The sequence below is a fragment of the Lagenorhynchus albirostris genome, chromosome X (assembly GCF_949774975.1).
Source record: "Lagenorhynchus albirostris chromosome X, mLagAlb1.1, whole genome shotgun sequence".
Lineage (NCBI taxonomy): Eukaryota > Metazoa > Chordata > Mammalia > Artiodactyla > Delphinidae > Lagenorhynchus > Lagenorhynchus albirostris.
Genome location: NC_083116.1, coordinates 118,407,417 through 118,429,352, shown reverse-complemented (window position 1 = coordinate 118,429,352; position 21,936 = coordinate 118,407,417). Strand labels below are relative to the sequence as shown.

The following is a 21,936-nucleotide window of genomic DNA, read 5'->3' as shown; positions in this document are numbered from 1 at the left end:
GTGAGAAGTTCAAGGAGAAGAGAGAGTGATGAAATACTGGCATTGGAATAGAGGAGGAAAGATTAAGTATAAATCCCCTCCTTTTAAAAGGAGCACTCAGAGTTTTCCAGCTATCAACAAATGCCATTAGAATTTTCCCCAAGAGCTTGTTCAAAAGAAAGGAAAAGTTCTATGATGACATTTATTTTAGTATTATTGATAAAAATTAAAACAATACAGACAATACAAATGCCCAAGAAGGCGGCTCTGGTTAAGAGTATTGTATGTATATCCACCCAATAGAGTATTAGACATCCATTAGAATGTTTACAGGGAAAATAGTAGAAAAGATCCAAATACAGAAATGTTTACTGATTGTACCACATAAAAGTATTCAGTAGAACTTTGATAGTAAGATATTCTACTCTCTGAGAGTGATCTTGAAGGTCCATAGAAAACACTGATCGGCCCCTTTGCTGTGGTCAGAGTTTAAATTCCTTTTCCTTTGTTGCTGGCCAGTGTTCGCTCCTCATTGGGCCTTTGAACTTTGAAGTTAACTCCTCAGTGAATTTCCACTAACTCTTTTTAGGGGTCTAAAGGGGTCGCTTAAGTAATTCATCTATAATTTAGCTATCTCATATTATGATAAATTGTTTATATAAGTACATTCTCTATTTTGGGGAGACTTTTTGTGAGAGGTAGATTTGTGAATTTGGGTATCCTTGAAGGTCTCTATACGTTTCAATCACAAATGTCACGTATCTACTGTTGAGCATTTGGAAGTGGACTGCAGTAACTGGTAGAAGTTTAAATAGCTGTTTTGGTTGGGAAATTAGGGAGTTTTTCTTTTAAAGATTTCCTCTTTCAATTAAAGATTGGGAGAAAGGGAAAAAATGCTCTCTGTTATGACAACTAGAATAAAACAAAGTCAAAGCTCTATCAGAATAAAATGGCCTTTGGAAGCTACTTTTAAGAGACCATGCTCTCAGAACTTGTGATGAGGCATATAATATTGCATAATCGTATAGTTAGGATAACTCCAGCAATTGTGAGGTTCACATAAACCTTTTACTGAAATACATAACCTAGTAGTTTTTTTCATCCGTGTTCTCTGGATGGTAAACTTATTGCCCTTTCTATTAAGTGGTAATTTTGCTGCATGTATGAATAGAATTCTAGGTTGAAGATTATTTTCCCTCAGCATTTTGAATGTATTATCTCCTTCTCTTCTGGCATTTATTTTTGTTGCTGCTGAGTATTCTGTGAATCTATTTTGGGTTCCTTTGGAGTTACTATCTTTTCTCTGTGGTGGCTTTTAAAACTTTATTTTTGATGTTCTGTTGCAATTTCACTGTGATGTGTCTAGGCATAGATTTAAATTTATTTATTCTAGATGATGATTGGTATGCACTTTCCATCTGGAAAATCATGTCTTTAATTTTAGAACACTCTTAGTCATATCTCTGCAGGTTTTGATTCTCTACTTATTTCTTCTATTTTCTTCTCAAACTCATTAGCTATGCTTCTATATCTGGTAACACATCTTTTATTTCTAGTAGTGGTACTTTCATCTTTTTATGTCATGATCTCTCTGGGTTGGCTGTGGATGAAATCTTTGACTTCCAAATTTATAACTGTTTATGATTCCAGGTTTTATAGTCCATTCTTTTTTATGTTAATCTGTTCTTGTTTCACTTTTCCCAATTTCTGTTTCATAGTTCTCTGTTCTTTTTCAGGATGCATTCCCTACTTTTAACTTTGTGGGTTCTAAACAAAATTAAAGTTATTTTCAACTTGTTCTGTCTTCATTTTAGTCAGGAGTAAATTCATCTTATTTTTGGGAGGCTGTTCTTACTGCTGGCTTTTTTCCTTCCATGCTTTTTGGAAATTTGCTTAGCAGTCTTATTTGGTATCGGAGTTTCAATTTCATTCTCAGTTCTCCGAGCTCCTCTCTTCCTAGCAGTTCAGTGGTGTCCCTGCCAACCATACCCCACCACCCTGCGCCCATGGGCCTCTAGTCTGGGGCCAGTTCTTCTCCTTGAGGTTCAGCACTTCTGTCTGGTACAGATGTAAGTGATCATGCAGATGTCACCAGATGGTGGCTGAGCCCAAGACCAGGCTAAAGTGTTGTATCCGTTTCTGCTTCCTTTCATTAGGAGGCAGCCCCGAGCACCTTCACAGGCTTCTTCGTGGCTTTGCAGGTTTATAGGTAGTGAAGTGTCACCTTAGCCTCTGGCTTTAGGGAATGAGCTTGGTGCGGGAACCCTGCCTCATGTGGGGCATTTAAATCCCTGTTATTCTGCTGGGTATGAGCTCTCAGCTGCCTCCACCTGCTGCTGAACCTTCAGCCTGGCCTACCACTTGGGGTTTTTTGGGCTGTTTTGGATTTTATTGTTTTTATACAACAGGTGCTTATTAGTTATCTATTTTATGCATATGCCTGCCACTTTGTGATTTGGCCCCACAGGGATCTTTGTCTTGCTGCTGAGTGTGTCTTAGTCTTTCGAATTTTATCACTTCTGTGCTCATGCTCTCCTTTGTCATTGCATAGCATTTTACAGAACAGGAAGTTGAAGTTCAGAAAGCAGAAGTGAACTACTTGGGACCTCTTCGTTAGTAAGTGACAGAACCAGCTTTTGTAGAACAGGAGAGCTGGGAAAGGCTTCTGGGCTGGTGCTAGAAATTTAATGATAAACCTTGAGAGAGAGAGAGAGAGAAATCATTCATCGCACATCATAAAAATTAACTATAGGTATGCTGAGCACAAGTTAATAAGGATTTTCAGTCTCTCTGCCCATTTTCTAAATATGAAGTATCGATACTTCCTAATATTAAGCTAAAACGTTTATTGTTTAAAGTGCCTTCCCCAGGGAAGACTTAACGTTCAGCTTTGCCAAAATAGGTTGCACAGTTTGGTCACTGGGCCATATTTGGTGTAGCCGAAGGCCAAGTGTAATCCATATCCTGCTTTCAAAAAGGGAAAAAAAGGCAGAAGTTTTACATCATAAATAATTATTATTTATGCATTTCAGAATTGATTTTAGAAGTATACAAACCATTGAGGCTTTGCGATTATTTATTTTATAAATTTATCATGTACTTAAGTATAGTGTTTATGTGTCAGATGCTCTTCTAAGTCCTTTATAAATATTAACTTATTTAATCCTAGCAACCATGTGCAGTAGGTTCTGTTGCTATCGTCACTTTGCAGATAAGCAAACTGAGGCACAGAGAACTAGAAATTTGCCCAGAGTCACCCACAGCACGTTAAAGCTGTGATTCTGACCCTGACTATCTAGGCTCAGAGTGCCGGCTCCACCCACCATGCTCTGCTATGCAACCACGTCTCACAGTTATTTTCTTAACCTCTCTCTTATTTATTTATTTATGCATGCGTGGGCTTCAGTAGTTGCAGCACGTGGGCTCAGTAGTTGTGGCTTGTGGGCTCTAGAGCGCAGGCTCAGCAGTTGTGGCACACGGGCTTAGTTGCTCTGCAGCATGTGGGATCTTCCTGGGCCAGGGCACGAACCCTTGTCCCCTGCATTGGCAGGCGGATTCTTAACCACTGCGCCACCAGGGAAGCCCACCTCTTTTTTCTTAACAACAGAGTTGACATATTATCACCAATACATTTTATGTTCTGAAACCTCTTAATAAATTAGCTTTATCCTACCACTGGTAACTTGTTTTCTTTCCTAGGTTTCCCCTCCTTATGACATTTTGCTTGTAATGTTATTGTGTAAAGCTTACTGTGCTAGCATCACTCCTCTGAAAGATGCCTTAAGTTCATCTAATCAGTTCATCAGGTGTTAATGAAATGCGCTTACGAGAGGCCCACACTTTGCTGACAGCTGTGGGATCACAAGGGTTGTGATGTGCTCTTTCTCCTCCAGCTCCTTTCCCCTTCCCCACCCTCTGAAAGCGGCCACGCCTAACACCTTCCATCCTGTAGTCTCTCATGGTGTATGTATGTAACTGTGTCATTTTCCATGTGTCTAATCTAAACCCATTTTCTCATGCTCTGTGCTCAAGGATTGTAGGCGATTGCTGGACACCATGTTTCCTATAACTAACAAGATAGCCCGGTGTTTCCCCTGGGAGTCAACTACGGCTGGTTTGTAGGTTCCTGAACAAAGGAATCCTTATTTCTCTTCTCTGACACCCCCACACAGTGCTAAAAAGCAGGAAGCACCCCTAAGTGTCAGGGGAGAAGCAGGATGGGATGGGAGGGTGCCCCCCTGTGCTGTGGTGTCACTAGGAGAGGATGGTGGAGGATGCCCAGAGGGTGGGCCCAGGGAGGCAGCCTGACAGAGTAGTTAAGAACGTGGGCTTGGGGTACAAATCCTCTCTCTGCCTCTTACTGGCTGTGTGTCTTTGGACACATTTACTTAGCCTCTCCGTGTCTCAGTTTCATCATCTGTGAATGAGGATAGTTGTAGTGTCTACTCTCATAGGGTTGTGATAATTAAGCGAGTTAATATCTGTAAAGCACTTAGGATGGTGCCTGGCACATGGTTGGCTCTCACCAACAATGAACTATTATAATTATCAGTACAGGCCCAGCGAAGCAGAGGTGGAGTCTAGTTGGCAAACAGAAGAACAGACTCAGGACAGCCAGAACTTCATGATCACGAGCCCAGAATGAGTGCCGGGCTGGCTTACTAAACTACTTGTGTTTAAACCACCTTCTTTCCCTTCTGTGACCTTTCGCGACTGGCCTTCTGCCTACATCAGGGGTCAACAAACTACAATCTATAGGCCAAATCCACATGTCACCTGTTTCTGTAAATAGTGGAAATGAAAAGGAAAAGAATCAACAGAAAGACAGTTCCCCCATCAGCCTTTTAACCCACCATCTCCTAACACAAGGATTGCAATGCCTGTGTCTGTAGTTTGCGGCTTTGCCTTGAGGACCTTTTTCTGATCAAGATGCTCTGTCTTTCCAACTTTACTAGTAAAACCTCGAGCAAATATCATTTATTCACCTGGCAGCTTCCAAGGCTTGCTGTGGGTGGTCCTTCTCAACTCTGTGTTTCTGAAGCATAACTAGAAGAAACCAACTAAGGCCTTGCCTTTAAGGTGAGGAAGAGGGAAAGAAGCTTGTCCTGGGAAAACACGATAAAGGAGTTGTTTCTTCCCGTCTCCCTCCTGAATACCCTGCTCTGCTCAGCAAGTTCTGTAGGTATCCCTTACTTGTGTGCTGGTAAATCTTCTCTCTGAGAAAAGAAAAAGCCCCTATTTGTAGCTGTTGCCAACCTCTGCTTGTAAATATTCCCACATGGTTGATCGCAGGTGCAGTTGGGAAGGGGTGTGCCTCATCATTGGCTCATTGGTACCAGTGTGCCCTGTGGTAGACAGCTTTATTTTGCCACTGAATCTTTGTGTCAGTATTCTCTGTGCCAGGGGAAAGGTTTTTTGTTGTTTTGTGGGGTTTTTTTTCGTTTGTTTTTAAATCTAGGGCACTGTTCCAGCCCAGTCCCAAACTGTGCTGAGAGAAATGGGGCCATGTTTTTCAAGTCAACTTGAAATGAATCTTCCTTCTTGTTTACATTTAACTTGTGCCACTAGGTGGCACTTTAAGGACATTACAGGAAATTGGCTTTACTGGATTTATTTTTTTAACTTTTTATTCAAGTATAATATGCGTATTGAAGAGTACATATTGAGTGTTCAACTCAGTGAATTATCACAAGCTCAACCCACGTGTGTTATTGGCACTCAGATCAAGAAGCAGAATATTACTGGTGCCTAGAAAGCCCCTCTTATGCTATCTTTCAGTTCCTATCCCTTATTCTTAGGGTTCCCACTATTCTGACTCGCAGCAGCATAGGTGAGTTTTACTTGTTTCCTGCCTTATATAAGTGGAACCATGTAGTATATACTCTTGTGTCTGGCCTCTTTTGCTTACACGCTGTTTGTGTGATCCATCCAGATTGTTGTATGCGGTTGTAGATCATTGCTGTATAGTATTCCGTTGTGTATGCAAATATGTCACTGTTTTCTCTTTCTTTTTTTTTTTTTTGGCTGTGTCGGGTCTTTGTTGCTGTGCCAGGCTTTCTCTAGTTGTGGCAAGCAGGGGCTTCTCTTCATTGAGGTGCGTGGGCTTCTCATTGTGGTGACTTCTGTTGTTGTGGAGCCATGGGCTCAAGGTGTGTGGGCTTCAGTAGTTGTGGTGCGTGCAGGCTTAGTAGTTGTGGCGCACGGGCTTAGTTGCTCCAGGGCCTGTGGGATCTTCCCGGACCAGGGCTCGAACCTGTGTCCCCTGCATTGGCAGGTGGATTCTTAACCACTGAGCCACCAGGGACGTTCTATATCACTGTTTTCTACTGTTGATGGATATTTGGGTAGTTTTCAAATTTTGGCAGTTATAAATAATGCTGCTATGCATATTCATGTACGAGTTTCTGAGTGGATGTATGTTTTCATTTCTCTTGGGTCTATCCCTAGGAGTAGAATTTCTGGGTTATATGGTAAGCATATGTTCGGCTTTAGTGGATGCTGCCAAATGGCTTTATAAAGTGTACTGATTTATGCTCCATCAACAGTGTTCTCATTTCACTTCCACATCCTCATCAATACTGAATTTATTTTATGGCTGGTTCCTAACTCTTACATAATTTTTACAGCTCTCTCTCTAGCCAGCTATTTCTAATTGAGTTTCTTCTAAAGCCACTTTTCTCTGATGGACCTGGCTCATGCAGGAAGGGCCGTGTCATCCCAAAAGGGGACATTTATCACAGTCTAAGTATGAGCTATCAGCAGTTAGAAGAAATGTTATTGAAACACTCCATCACTAATACAGAGCAATGGGAATGGGAAAGGAATTCAAAATTATAAGTGTGGTAAAACATCGAGTGAAGCTAGGACTTTGAGGCGCTTTGAAATTTTTATATTGTATTGTTGCCAGTCTGTGTATGTCAGGTGTGAGGGACCAGCAAAAGATTTTTAAAGGCCTTGTAACCAGATGCCTTTGAATTTTGATGGTGGTGGGTACCTGTTTTAGTAAGAGTCTGTTTGGTGTGGCAAGGGGCGTTCATATAGCATCTTTCTTCAACCCTACAGTGGGGAAAATGGGTCTCAGGAGAATCTTGCTGTATATCACCTGTGTTGTTGACTCTTTGGGCTGTGTTATAATACGGCTTTACATATGGGATGAATAGAGGGTGGGGCTCAGACTTGGTTCTATTACTAGAAAAGAACCAAAATCTAGTTATGGTCAAATATTTTTCTTTTAGACCAAAATGCAGTGCCCATAGTCCTCTAGTTGTAACAGGAAGTCTGTTTCGTGGATGTTGTCCATAATCCAGTAGGTTCCAGGAATCCCTGAGTGATTATGCTTTGTGACTTTTGTATCCAGGGGCTAGTTGTCCATTATAGTTGCTGATTATCCACTTCGTTGAAATTGTCCCTGAGCTCCTCTGTCAGTGTTCCCCCGAGTGTCCCTGATGTTGGACTGGCCTGCTGTAAGGGCACCAGAGATACTCAGTGCAAGCTGCCTGAGATGTTTGTACTGAGGCAGCCACGAAATCTGCTTTTATTTGTAAAAATGTCTTCCCTCCAGTATTGGTAGCAGTAATATCCAGTGGCACAAATTTGGATTGTGGGCAGCCTGCTCTATGGGATCTGCTTATTATCTAAGCCAGAGTCAGCACTCTCCCAGTCAAGGTTTTCATCTTTTGGCAAGAGGGGAAAAGTCCCTCATGTTGAGTTAGCTTCTACTTACAGAAATAGATCCTGTGCCTGGGAAACCAATTGTAATTTTACTCCCGATTATGATAGTAGCTGCCATTAGTGAATAGCTACTGGGTTACTGTGCTTAGCACCCGAGACAGATGTTTCACTTAATCTTCACAATGCTAGGAGTTAGATGGATTATCCCCTTTTGCAGATGATGAAATTGTGGCTCAGAGAGGTTAAGCCCATGCCCAAGCCAGTGCCAAGCCTGGATTTGACTCCAAAGCCTGTGCCCTGTACCTGCTGTGCTCTGTGGCCCCAGCTGCCATGGGATGAAGTTTTTGACTTGTCCACTGGAATATGAAACAGTGTTGGATTCATTACTAGTTCACTGCATACATTGATCAGAGGACCTGCTGTTTGCTGGTCTTTAGCTTCGGCACTGGGAAAGCGAGAGTGAAACAAGACCCAGCTCCTGCCCTCCAGGTGCTTATACTTCAGCTCCATTTTTGTCTCTCATAAGTGACTTGGGTCATGGATTTTGGTAATTGTTCTTACAGAGAACTCAGTCCTCTGGATTTTCTCTCTGAGACTGACTGTCGAATGATGGGGTTTGTTGTGGCCACTGTGCTGCTGGCTGTTGGTTCTGCATCTTCTATGCCTGGGTTTGACCACAGGGCTTTCCGGTGTGTCCTTAACCAGCAGAGATTGGGGTCAGGTTAAAGTCAAGCACCAAATGACACTGAGACTACCACTAAGATGCTGGAGATCCCCTAGATACAGTAGCAGGATTATCTGCTCATCTGCCTAGAAATTAGCCTTGACCTTTGTGATTCTGTCTTGGGATCTGCCTGGATTCTTGGGAGGTAAATGAAGCTTAAGTTTCTTTTTCTAATCTGTCAGTAGCATGAATATGTGACTCTTTGCTTGTTGCAAATTCGAGTTGTATTTATTTTTTAAAAACACATTCATGTTTCTTTTTTTGAAAGTTTTTTTTGATGTTGACCATTTTTTTAAAAAATTAATTTATTTATTTACTTTTGGCTGCATTGGGTCTTCGTTGCTGCGCGCTGGCCTTCTCTAGTTGCGGCAAGCGGGGGCTGCTTTCGTTGCAGTGTGCAGGCTTCTCACTGTGGTGGCTTCTTTTGTGGAGGAGCACGGGCTCTAGGCACGTGGGCTTCAGTAGTTGTGGCGCGTGCGGGCTCAGTAGTTGTGGCGCACGGGCTTAGTTGCTCTGCGGCCTGTGGGATCTTTCTGGACCAGGGCTCGAACCTGTGTCCTGTGCATTGGCAGGTGGATTCCTAACCACTGCACCACCAGGGAAGCCCAATGTTGACCATTTTTAAAGTCTTTATTGGATTTGTTACAATATTGCTTCTGTTTTATGTTTTGTTTTTTTGGCCGTGAGGCATATGGGATACCAGCTTCCCCAACCAGGGATTGAACCCGCACTCCCTGCATTGGAAGGCGAAGTCCCAACCACTGGACTGCCAGGGAAGTCCCTCGACTTTTAAATAAAAGTCTTACTGGTAAAAATTTTGCCCAGCTTCAAATATGTATTTATTTGTTTATGAAACCATATTGCATATACCACCTATTGCCTCCATGGTAAATGGAGAAGAAAACAATTAAGAAGCCTGGTTAGTTTTTGCTGGAGCACCTGTGGCCTTTTCCAGACCAGGACCTTGGAGACTTGGTTTTCTCATTTCTTAAATGAAGAGTTTGGGCCATCAGTGGTCCCTAGCTGGTCTGGGCTGGCTACATAAAAATCACTCAGGGAGCTTGTTAAAATAGAAGTTCTAGTGTTCCAGCCCTAGGAGATTCTAATTAGAGAAGTCTGGGGTAGTATCTAAAAGTCTGTAATTTATAAAAATTCCCCAGATATTTCTCTTGTGTAGCTATATTTGGGAACCACTGGGCTAGAAGTTCTAGAATAAATAGAATTGAGTTGAGAAGAAACTTGTGGTGTGTTTGAAGATTCAGGTAATACTTACGTGCCTGGAGTGGGTTCCCGATTGGCAAACTAATGCACTTATGATGCAGAGGTAAATTGGAGCCAAATGATGGAGGATCTTTTTTTAAATTTTTTTTCCTATTTCTTTATTTTATTTAATTGATTTATCTATTTACTTTTGGCTGTGTTCGGTCTTCGTTGCGGTGCACGGGCTTCTCATTGCAGTGGCTTCTCTTTGTTGCGGAGCACGGGCTCTAGGCGCGTGGGCTTCAGTAGTTGTCACACGCGGGCTCAGTAGTTGGGGCTCGCAGGCCCTAGAGCGCAGGCTCAGTAGTTGTGGCGCACGGGCTTAGTTGCTGCGCGGCATGTGGGATCTTCCCGGACCAGGGCTTGAACCCATGTCCCCTGCATTGACAGGTGGATTCTTAACCACTGCGCCACCAGGGAAGCCCGATGGAAGATCTTTAACTGGCCGAGTGGTTGTGTTGTGTGCCACAGGCCTTAGGGACCCATCGAGGGGCCTTGAGAAAAAGTGTTTTGATGAGAAGGCGCTTTACAAGATGAGTTCCTCAGTGGTCTGCAGGGTTGATTAGACCAGGGGAAAAATCGAAGGCTGGAGAAAGACCCACTGAAGTTTCTGCAGTGGCCCAGGTTGGTGGGGGGGTGTGATGAGTACCTGGGCTCAGATGGGAGCCTCAGGGCCTTTGTGAGCTCACCTGCCTGGGTGGAACTGGAACCTGAGACGTGTTGTTTTTAAGCTACTTCAGAAAAAATATCCATAAGTTATCAGTGTTCTGTTCATGTGTTTTAACTACCATAAGGAATGATTTTTATTGTGTTTGTGTCCAGGAGGTTTTAGAGGAGTGCAGTAAATAAATTCTTGCAGAGAAGTAGTTGGCGGCAGCAGCGAGAGCTGCTACTGCAGGAAAGCGGAGAGGCAGGGAGGGAGCCCTTCTTGCCCAGCAACAACACGTCCTCACCCTGCCTCACACGCTTGGCCAAGGCTAGAGGCAGAGGGATGTACATTTGACTTGAATGGAGTCGGCCATTCAAATCAAATGGAATGGTTTTCCTTTATTCCTCTAGAACCCAGTCTGTAGGTCAGTGTTTCCCCAAGTGTGTTCCACAGAACATTAGTTTTGCTGGATGGTAATGTGAATTACATGAGAATAAGGAGTCGAAGCCAAATACGTTTGTGAACTGCTGGGTTAAACAAGGGCAGTGGCTTCCTTTACCTCACAGGAGTTCAGGGTGTGTGGCGTGCTGTGCGCTCTCTGGATTTCTAAGAGGGAGAGACTCTGCAGTGTTTCCTAAGCTTATGTGTAGAATCTTCTCCCCTCCAGGTCAGGGACTGGCAAACTATCACCCACACACCGAATCTTATCTTGCCACCTGTTTCTGTAAATAGTTTATTGGGATGTAGCCACGCCCGTTCCTTGTATTGTCTGCACCTGGTTTTGCACTCAGCAGCAGAGTTGCAGGTTGGCAGCAGAGACCTGGAGACCCAGAGACTGAATGACCGGGACCACTGAAAGTATTTACTATCTGGCTCTTTCTAGAAAATGTTTGCCAGTCCCTCCTCTAAGAAATTCGTGGAACTGGTGTTCCCTTGGAACCCTTATTGGGTGGGTTGTTCTAGCACTGGTTTGTGATGAGTCTGCTTAATTTTATTCAGCTACTGTGCTGCCATGTTTCTTTGCTCTTGCTTTAACTATTTCCTGTCTCAACCATTTGCCCATTGTCTAAGATGGAAGCCAGGACTCCGTGTATCACTGTTCTTTCACTTCCCACACTCCACCAATCTCCAAGGAGGTATCCAGTTTCCAGTCTAAATAGTTCTCAAGTCTGCCTAACCTAACTCTCACCAGACTGGTTTGAATGACCATCGTCTCTTGTCTTGTTTTCTTCTTTAGCCTTCTAATTGAGTTCCCTTCCCCCAGTATGTGTCGCTTCCAATTTGTTTTACTCACTGGGTCCAGAATGATCCTTCTAAAACACAAATCTAGTCAGCTCACTTCCCTACCTGAAATCCTGCATTGGCCCCTTTGGCCCTTGGGATAAGCTCCAAATCCTTGTACCAACCAAGGTGTAGTCAGGCAAACAGAAACTGCTCTAGGTGTTTCACACTGGAAGAGATTTCATTCACGGAATTAGGTGCTTACAGAAAGAATTAGATGTGCTAGAGGAGCAGAGGTGAGTGAAGGCTACCGCTATCAGCTTTACCACAACTTACTGGAAATGCAGATATTCCAAGAACTGAAGGAAACAGCTGGAGATGCTCAGGATGCCTGCAGCATGGAAGTCATGATTTGCAGGGAAATGCCCAAGGCCACAGCAAGATCTTCTGACTGCTGAAGCCCATGCTTTTCTGCCCGCCGCTGCCAGAGGAGCAGTAATATGGCTTGTTTTCTCTCACCTCCTTGGTTTCATGTGAGTGACTCTCAGTGGCAGTAAGGAACTGTGTTGAAAGGAGATTCTATAAATGTAGTTCCCAGGTTCTGACCCACTGCAGTGTAGGGAAGAGCATAGATGTGGGGAATGGTACTGAGTGGCTGATAAGTAGTCCAGGATGACAATCTGTAAGACCATGTGTGGTCCAATCCACTGCCCTTCTCCAACTTCAGCTCTCCCATTGTTCTCCACTGTTCATGCTTATTCCACCCTACTAGACCCCAAGTTCCAGACTTACTAGAGTGTATTTTTTTAAGAGGCCTAAAACTATGAACATTTATTATCTCATAGCTTCTGTGAATTAGAGATTCAGGAGCAACTAATCTGGGTGGTTCTGGCCCAGGGTCTCTCATTAGGCCACAGTCAAGACATCAACTGGGACTGGTGTCATCTGAAGGCTGGATGGGGGCTGAAGGATCCACTTCTAAGACGGTGCATTCACGTGGCTGTTGGTAGGAGGCCTCAGTTCCTTCTTATGTAGGCCTCTCCACAAGGCTGTCTGAGTGGCTTCAGGACATGGCAGCTGGCTTCCCCCAGAACAAGTGATTCAAGAGACAGCCCAAGGAGAAACATACTAGAGTGCTTTAACTCCCCTCTTCTGGGAGCAGGTCCAGTTGCCTAGAAGCAGAACCTGAGCTGAGGATTCTTGGAAAGTGACACATCAGATGTATAATATAATTATCTGTATAATTGAATAACTGAATGATCCCTTCTTCTGGTGGAGAATCCAAATGCTTAGCCTCCCTGGGCCTGTGTCCCTTTCTGGGGAGCCAACTGAGCAGAGCCCATGTTGTTCCATCAAAACCCCACAGCAGTTCTCAGCGTCCTGAGTGGCAGCACCTTCCAAGTCCATGTGACCTGTCCAGGTTTTTCATTGCAAAATTAGAATGAAAATATGTTTCTCATTTCTGGATAGGAGAGTATTCAAATGACAGTTATATTTTTAAAAGGGACCTTAGCTCAAGTTTCAATGAGCTCTTGGCTAAAAGTGCCTTTTCCTGGCTTGTCATGTCCCAGCTGGGTATGTGTTGTTACACATGGAGCCATGAGGGAAGGGCTGATATTCCAGTATAATTGTAATCCACATATTTATTTCTTTCATAAAGTTCAGGCATTGGATTTCGCTTCAGACAACAAGAACTTTTGGACAAGGACATATTGTCCATATTGATAGCAGAGTTGTTCCCCCATTTCTCTAATACACAGAGAAGAAAGGGAGCCACTGAGGTCCCCCTGTTTTCATGGGTTTTCATTCTCCCAGAATTGTTAACTTAGAAAAGTCTGAAGAAATAGCAACGGAATCTCCCACTTTGACCTGCTTGCCAGCTGCTAAGTCTTCTGTGAGCTTCACACTGTTTTCATGAAGGGAAGTGGAATAGTTTATTGGGAAGAGGGGCTTTTGCGTGTCTAAGTCTCATCTTCAGGTTTTTTTAATTTCTTTTTTTTTTTAAGCACAAAGCTAGTTTTCTTTTTCCATCTCTTTTCCTGGGATAAGTTCTGGCTGGGGTGAGGCTCTGCCTTTCCAGGTCCTTCCTGATTCTTGTGTTCTAGGCCCCTCCTGAGATTTGCTCTTTTGAATGTTGATAGGTGGACCCATTTAGAATGGATCCTGGACCAGTAGAAAGTGGTGGGGAGGTCTTGAGTTTCCTCTTAAGGAGACTGATGGTTAGATCAGCCTGACTTAACACTGCAGAGTTGTTTGTTATTAGTCATAGAGCTAGAAAACCCAGGCCCTTGAATACAATTTCAGGAAGGTAAATTTTATTTTTTTTAATAAATTTATTTATTTATTTTTGGCTGCGTTGGGTGTCCGTTGCTGTGCGCGGGCTTTTCTCTAGTTGCGGCGAGCGGGGGCTACTCTTCGTTGCGGTGCGCAGCCTTCTCATTGCAGTGGCTTCTCGTGTTGCGGAGCACGGGCTCTAGGTATGTGGGCTTCAGTAGTTGTGGCATGCAGGCTTCAGTAGTTGTGGCTCGCGGGCTCTAGAGCACAGGCTCAGTAGTTGTGGTGCACGGGCTTAGTTGCTCCGCGGCATGTGGGATCTTCCCGGACCAGGGCTCGAACCCGTGTCTCCTGCATTGGCAGGCGGATTCTTAACCACTGCGCCACCAGGGAAGCCCAGGAAGGTAAATTTTAAAATGGAAAACAGTTTTCAGGCCTCACAACTGCTCCTCATCCTTCCCAAGCCCCACCCCATTGTTGTTGGTGATTTAGAGATGTTTACAAGAAAAGGAAGTCAGTGATACAGACACGCTACTGCTTTTGCTGTGCTCAGAATCCTCATTTTTGTTGAAAAGAGGATGAAATTTATCATTTCCCTCAATATTTCCACAAGAAGGAGACTTCACTCATCTCCCCAGGAAAGGGAGCATTAGGACGGACACCTCTCTCCACCTGCCTGATCATACGGAGGGGAACTGACCAACTGAAAGGTGGGGTGACTGGTCCGTCACTTCTCTCCTCTCTGCCTGGCTGCTGGGCCATGTGGGCGCAAACCTCTGGTCCCTGTGGAGAGCGGGTGGGCCGTAGCAGGGCAGGCCGTGGATTGGCAGTGGAAGGCGTGTGCGGGCCTCAGGTCCAGGTCCTGTTCTTCAGCACAGGTCACGGGCAGCCCTGCACTAGGTGCCTGTCAGGTCCTTGCTCAGCCATTCAGAAAGCTGACATTGGACTAGTGCATCTTGGAGTGTGATGCCATCTGTCCGAACCCCCGAGAAGGTGGGGGAGCCTGACTGTGAATGGCTCTTGACCGACTTCACTTGGATGCTTCCGGGTACTTCAAACTCAGTGTGTCCCAAAGCAGGCTCCCCTTCCCACCTGCTTCTCCCTCGGTTCCTGTTGCGGAGGTTGACCTCCGTGCTCTCATGGTACCCCAGCCTGCCCTCCCGGGTGTCAAAGCCTGGGAAGCCCCTCAATCCTCCTTTCTCGCCACCCCTGTGCAGTGCCCCTCTGCACCCAGCTCGCAGCCGGGATGTCACCTTTGCCTGAGTGTTGGTGACCCACAAGGCCGGCTGCTGTTGTAGCCCCCGCACACCCTCGCTGTAGTCCTTATTCCCCTGAAGCCTGTTTGCTCATTCTCTGCCTTTCCCACTAAACTGCAAGGTCCAGAGCTTGTTCATCCTTGAACACCGGTGCTACTACAGGGGCTGCCTGTCATGGCTGTTGGATAGGTACTTCTTGAGTGAATAACACTCAGGCCCAAGAGTGCTGGAGGCGGTAGAGCATAGTGGTCACAGCCCAGCTTTGGAACCTGAGGCCTGGGTTTGGACTCTGCTATTTGTGTGATATTGGGTGAGTCCCTTACCTTCTGGGTCCTTAGTTTCTTCCCGACTTCCTAAGACTGTGATGATGAAATGCAGTAATCCATGCAAAACATCTAGAGCAACATGTTGACACATAGCAAGTGTTCGGTGGTTCATAGTACACATCTATTAACAACAACAACAACAACAACAATAATACAGTTACCCTTAATGGAAAGGAGAAGGCTATAAGAGAAACCTGGAACTAGAAATCATGCATGTTGAGTGCCTGCAGCGTGGGTTTCAAAGAGGCGGGGAGTTGCTTGGGCACCAAGGATTCCAGCGCGGGCAGTGGAAGTGTAGGAGCAGACGGGCTTACTGTGGGGAAGAGTGGACAGGGAGGGAAACATGGAGCAGGAGAGCCGAAAACAGGACCTTGAGAAACCGCTCACGTGAGGGACAAGAGGGGCCAGAACAGGAAGAGAGAATGATTCCAAGTAGGAGACTGCGACTCATCAGATGCCAGGGACAGGACCTTTACAAACACAGCTGAGGGTGCCAAGCTGGGCTGCTGGTGTCTGAAGACTAGAGGCAGCTGGAACGTGCTGGGTGGGGCGGTGGTTGGGGAGGAGTAGGGTCACAATAAGGAAGAAGCCAGGCCCCGCAAGGGTTTGAAGAGGGCTGCTTAGCGACGACCCATAGGTTGTATGCTGCAGTGTGTGTTTCTGTGATGCAGATTAGCTTGTGGGTCAGTAGAGGACTGATAATGTGGAGGTCACGTTGGTTCACATGTTATTAACATTTTGCATCCCTGGCTAATAGTGGCTGAAAGCCAAGGACTCCAGCAGCGCTGAATGTAGCAAGCCCGGGAGATAGGAAGCTGAGCAGGGGCACCCGCGCTCCCTGGGCTCTGCGCCGGGCTGTGTGGCCCCGCTGTCTTGCAGGCCTTTGGGGCCATTCCTCCCCTGTCTTTGTGCTTACATTCACGGACTCCATACCACTCAGCACCCAGAATCCCTCTGTTTACCCCTTCCATCATGCTTACCCCTCACCTTTTTTTAAGGTAAAGAGTCATATCTACTAGAGTGTTTTATCAGAAATTTAATATTTAAAAAACTTTCAGTGCTTTTCATTATAATTATTGTTTTTGTTAGTGATCGGGTTGAAATTTTAACTTCTTTCCCCACCCTATTTTTCTGATACGCTTTGTTATTTTTAGTTTGTGCTTTCGAAGCATTAGTTTTTAGCAATACATACATCCAGTTATAGAAGACATTCCTGTGACTTCTTTCCCTAAGATTGAACAATGCTGGGAGGAGGGATGGGAGGGAACAGCAGGGTCTACAGAAGCTTTTCTCGAGGATTGGCAGCCCCGACCATCCTTGGCTCTTTCTCCTTAGTAACTTTCTCCTTAGTAACTCTTTTCCTAAGCTCTCTTTCTCCTTAGTAACTCCTTTCCTAAGCTCTCTTCATTACATGTTTAGGTGGTTATGTTTTTACATTTTTTTCCTTTCTGTGATCTTTTGCTACAGTCTGAACAAGCGTCTGAGGCCGAGTTACACCCCCAGCTGAACAGAGCCCCTTCCCAAGCTGCGGAAAGTAGTCCAGCAAAGAAGGTAAGGCCAGCGTGAGGATGTTACTGTGATGGTCTTGGGACCCCTCCCTCCCCTGGGCTGCTTGCCGCTGTTAGCAGACATACCGTTTTAAAGTTTTCATGCCCTGACATGAATGTTTATGGTCCAGATTTCCTAGAATCTGGGTTCTTTGTGAAGATTAGGGTCCTGATGATTCCTGGGCTCCACCTTGATGTTTCTGACAGTTTGTACTTCCCTCTTCAACCTCCCAGCTAAATATGGTGGCCTTGCTTTTGGCAAGACCAAGAGGTGCAGTGGGGAGCCCTGCATCCTGCTAAGCCTCGAGGAGCAAGCTGGGGGCTGGGGTGGTCTCCCCTTCCTAGTCTTTTTGCTACGGTCTCCCCTTGCCCACCCATGTCACCAAGTCCTGGGCCATTTGCTTGCTCACTCACCGTGCCCTCCCATTCGTCTTCTCCCCCTCCTTTCTCCTTGCCCATTTCCTCAGGCCCTCCTCCCATCACAGAGCACGTGGGCCTGGGCTCGGGAGCACAGGTGAGGCAGGGCCTCCAAGGAAGCAGGCCAACTGTCTCCTTCCAGAAGACACAGTGGCTCGTCAGCTTGGCTTGATGTAGGAGCCGGGGGTTGGAGAATGATGAGCATATGACAAAGACCTCTACAAACTTTAAAACTTAGAACAGATTCAGAACATATTCCCAAAAGCCCCAAAGTGAGGCAAGAGTGAATTTTGTCTTCAGTAAGGAAAGGCCCTGTGGTGTGAGATGCACACAGCATTTAAAAAAGAAAAGAGGGGAGGGAGAGAGGGCATCTGAGTCCTGTGTCCTTCCAGGTGACAGAAGAGGTAATAGGCTGCAAGCATGAAAAAAAAGAAAAAGAAAGAAGGAAAGGCCCCTGGAATCTGATGCCCGGGTCTCTCCAGGTCTTGCCAAGCCACGAATCAGCCACTTGTCCTGAGGTGTGGAGTTTGAATAGAGCACACGACTGACTTTGGGGATACGCCGAGAGTAACATGGGGCATCGACGTGATGGGTGGCATTTGTTTAACTTTTTGGTTTTTTTTTTAAATCCACAGGATATACCGTATTCTCAGCCCCCATCAAAGCCCATCCGTAGAAAATTCCGACCTGAAAATCAAGCTACAGAAAGTCAAGAGCCTACTACGGCTGTAGGCGGGCCAGCTTCTGTAGCAACCGTGAAACCCCATCCAACAGTGCAAAAGTAAGTAGAATGGATAAATGCGCGAAAGGTCGGAAAGTTTATTTTAAATCTGCTTATACATATGTAAATGTAAACTTACATTTACACTCATCACCATGGACAGGTGTGATTTTAATGGTTATAGTCTTACCTTACTCATTTCTATGATGGGATTACAGTCTCCCGGTCACATAGAAAGAGGCTTTCTAAGTGATGGGCTTAACTTGACCCCAGGGACCAGCAGGCCCCAGGCTGGCGTGTGCTTTGGGTTGGTTTGATTTCCTTCCCCTCCTCCCCTCCTCTTCCTTTCCTTCCTACCGCTCTTCCTTGTTCTGGCCTGTGTTTTCCTGGGAAGAAGACAGTAATATAAATGGCAGTTTCCCTCTTTGCCTGTCTTATCTCATGTTCCCCGGTGCACGTGGCCAGCTTTAAGACCCTCAGACCCAACTTTGAGTAGATGTGGTGTATGATTCCTTTTCATCCCCATGAAGGGGTTCTGTTGTTGAGCATCTCACATGCAGAACTGCTAAGATATCTGTCTGTATGATCAGCTGGATGGAGGGTGGGGGCACCTGTGGACATGGCCCGGGACCGAGAAGACCATCCTTCTCCAGACTTTGGCTTTAAGAAGAGCCATCACTTGCCTCAGTGAAATTGAGCCAGGTGTCCAGGGCAGAAAACTGCTGCTGCGTGTTACTTCAAGTGAGCCTGACTAGTCACTAACACAAATGCTCGGGATACGTCATGGCACCGCTCCAGGGGCCCTGTGGGTCTCAGGGGCTGCTTCGGAGTTACTCCTGCTTACACTGTTATGGGAAGAAAAGCAACAGGTTCTGTGGGTGCAGCTTGCCTTTGAAGCCAATCCCCATTCTGAATCTGTGCAGCACTCTTCTTCAGGTAATGGCTTTTGTTTTTTCCAAATAGACAGTTCCCTGGTAGTATTAGTGCTTAAAGGAAGTATATTTTGTCCTTAATAGTCACTGAAAGCTTTGGCCATCTTCCAGCCACCTTCCAGCCTAGAGGATGCATCTCTATCAGGGACACAGACAGCCAAACTTGCTTCCATGTTCTCCCCAGCTTTCCACTGTAATCTGCACTTCACATCAATGCTAGTCACTCAGTGGTGGCTACGACATCCTCCAAATTGGATGGCAGGGCCGCTGGTGGAGTTCACGCAGAGATCTTCTTTTTTCATCTTTTATTTTTAAATATATAAATGTACTTACTTAGTTTTGGCTGCGTTGGGTCTTCGTTGCTGCGCACGGGCTTTATCTAGTTGCGGCGAGTGGGGGCTACTCTTTGTTGCGGTGCATGGGCTTCTCATTGCAGTGGCTTCTCTTGTTGCGGAGCACGGGCTCTATGTGTGCGGGCTTCAGTAGTTGTGGCACGCGGGCTCAGTAGTCGTGGTGCACGGGCTTAGTTGCTCCGCTGCATGTGGGATCTTCCCGGACCAGGGCTCGAGCCCGTGTCCCCTGCATTGGCAGGCGGATTTTTAACCACTGCACCACCAGGGAAGTCCTCTTCATCTTTTTTAAAAGACAACTTTATTTAGATACATTTCATATAGCATACAATTCACTCTTTTAAGTGTATACTTCAGTGGTTTTTAGCATATTTACGAAGTTGTGCAACCATCATAACAGTGTAATTTTAGAACATTTTCATCACCCCCAAAAGAGATTCTGTGCCCATTAGCAGTCACTTTCCATTCTCCCCTGCCCCACGCCCCAGGCAACCGCTCTCTACTTTCCGTCTTCATAGATGCGCCTGCTCTTGCCATTTCATTTAAATGGAATCATACAACATGTGGTCTTCTGTGATTGGCTTCTTTCACTTAGCATCATGTTTTTAAGGTTCATACATGTTGTATAGTAAGTCAGAACTTAATTTTTTTAATTGCTGAATAATGTTCCATTATATGGATATACCACATTTTATTCATCCATTCATCAGTTGATGGACATTTGGGTTGTTTCCACTTTTCAGCTAATAAGAATAATGATGCTGTGAATATTTGTGTACAAATTTTTGTGTGGACTTACCTTTTCATTTGTCTTGAGTATTTATACCTAGGAGTAGAATTGCTGGGTCATATGGTAACTCTATGTTTAACAGTTTGGGGACCTGCCGAACTGTTTTCCACAGTGGCTAAAGCATTTTACAATCCTGCCAGTAAAGTATGAGGGTTCCAAATTTTCCTCCTCTTTACCAACACTTGTTATTTGATTTTTAGGGTTTTTTATCATAGCCATCTTAGTGGGTGTGAAGTGGTATCTCATTGTAGTTTTGATTTTTATTTCTTTAATGAATAGTGATGTTGAGCATCTTTTCATGTGCTTATTGGCCATGTGTATAACTTCTTTGGAGAAATGTCTTCTCAGGTTTTTGCCCATTTTTAATTGGATTATTTATCTTTTTATTTTTAAGTTATGAGTTCTTTATATGCTCTGGATGCAAGTCCCTTGTCAGATGTATGATTTGCAAATATTTTCTCCCATTCTGTGCATTGTCTTTTCACTTTCTTGATGGTGCTATTTGCAGCACAATATTTTTAAGTTTGATCAAGTCCAATTTATCGAATTTTTTTCTTTTGTCACTTGTGCTTTTGCTGTCATACCTAAGAAACCATTGCCCAGTGGCATAGGGAGGGTGGGAGGGAGATGCAAGAGGGAGAGGATATGGGGTTATACGTATACATATAGCTGATTCGCTTTGTCATACAGCAGAAACTAACACAACATTGTAAAGCAATTATACTCCAATAAAGATATTAAAAAAAAATTTACCTTAGGAACCACTGCCCAAATCAAGTTCATGAAGATTTGTTCCTGTGTTCGCATCTAAAAGCTTTATAGTTTTAGCTGTTACATTGAGCCCTGTGGTCTATTTTAAATTCATTGTTGTGTATTATATAATGAAGGGGTCCAGCTTCATTCTTTTGCATATGGATTTCCAGTTTTCCCAGCAGCATTTGTTGAAAGGAGATATTTTCTTTTATCTGCCTATTCAGTCACTGCCCCTCACCATGATACTCTTTCACTAGTTAGGTGACCACATGGGGTCAGGCTGAGAGAGGCTAGCACCCACCAGCAGCACAAATAGTGCTGTAAATGGCAGGAAACTTTATAAGACTTACTTCAGGTCCCAGACCAGTTTATTTTGGAGTGATAAGGAGCAACTTAGCATTCATAATTTTTTAAAACCTGGAGAGAGGACAGCCAGACACATGATGGTTAGTCTGTATGGCCCTTTCTCAACTAGGGTTCTGGGAGAGAATTAAGCTCTGATGCCCTTAGACACCCATTGTATGTAGTAAGTTAATCTCTCTCCAGTGCATTTAGAGTGGTCGTTACTATATACCGTCTTTGGGAAAACCGAGAAAAGAGTCACAAATAAAGTTGCAAAATGGTCTTCATCCTTTGGGGAAATTAACGTTAGAACTGATCTATTAATAAGAAACAAATTCTGCTTCGGATATCATCACTGTCTGCTCCATTTAGGGGAAAGGAACTAATAAAATATTCTCTCCAGGTGTGCGCTCCTGAGTCCAGGTTACAAGTAATAAACAGCTCTCCAATTGTGTCATCATTAATGAGCTACCCGTAAGGACAGAAGTGGGTTTTTCTTAGAAATAATTTAGCTTGATTTTTTCCCCCCATATCTAATGTATCTGCTAAGGATCGATTTTGGGAAAATAGAGTTGTTTGAACAGTTTAGAACTAGAGGATGTTGTGTGGCAGTACTGTGACTGAACCTGTGCCAGCCTCTGTGGCCTTTGCTCTTCTCTGGAACCCCAGGAATTGTCCTGGGCCACCCCAGGGCATTCCAAGGAGCTTGCGTGGCAGTGTCTGC

At 44.7% G+C, this 21,936-nt stretch overlaps 1 protein-coding gene across 4 annotated transcripts in view; it reads left to right on the top strand.

Moving 5' to 3' along the window:
• The window catches only part of REPS2 (RALBP1 associated Eps domain containing 2), a 247,104-nt gene that overhangs the window by 198,123 nt on the left and 27,045 nt on the right, over positions 1 to 21,936 (top strand). For all 4 annotated transcript variants that reach the window (XM_060137540.1, XM_060137537.1, XM_060137538.1 and 1 more), the window contains 2 exons: positions 16,828 to 16,911; positions 17,960 to 18,105. In XM_060137540.1, coding sequence (XP_059993523.1) covers positions 16,828 to 16,911; positions 17,960 to 18,105 — 230 coding nt within the window. The remainder of the gene's footprint in view (positions 1 to 16,827; positions 16,912 to 17,959; positions 18,106 to 21,936) is intronic.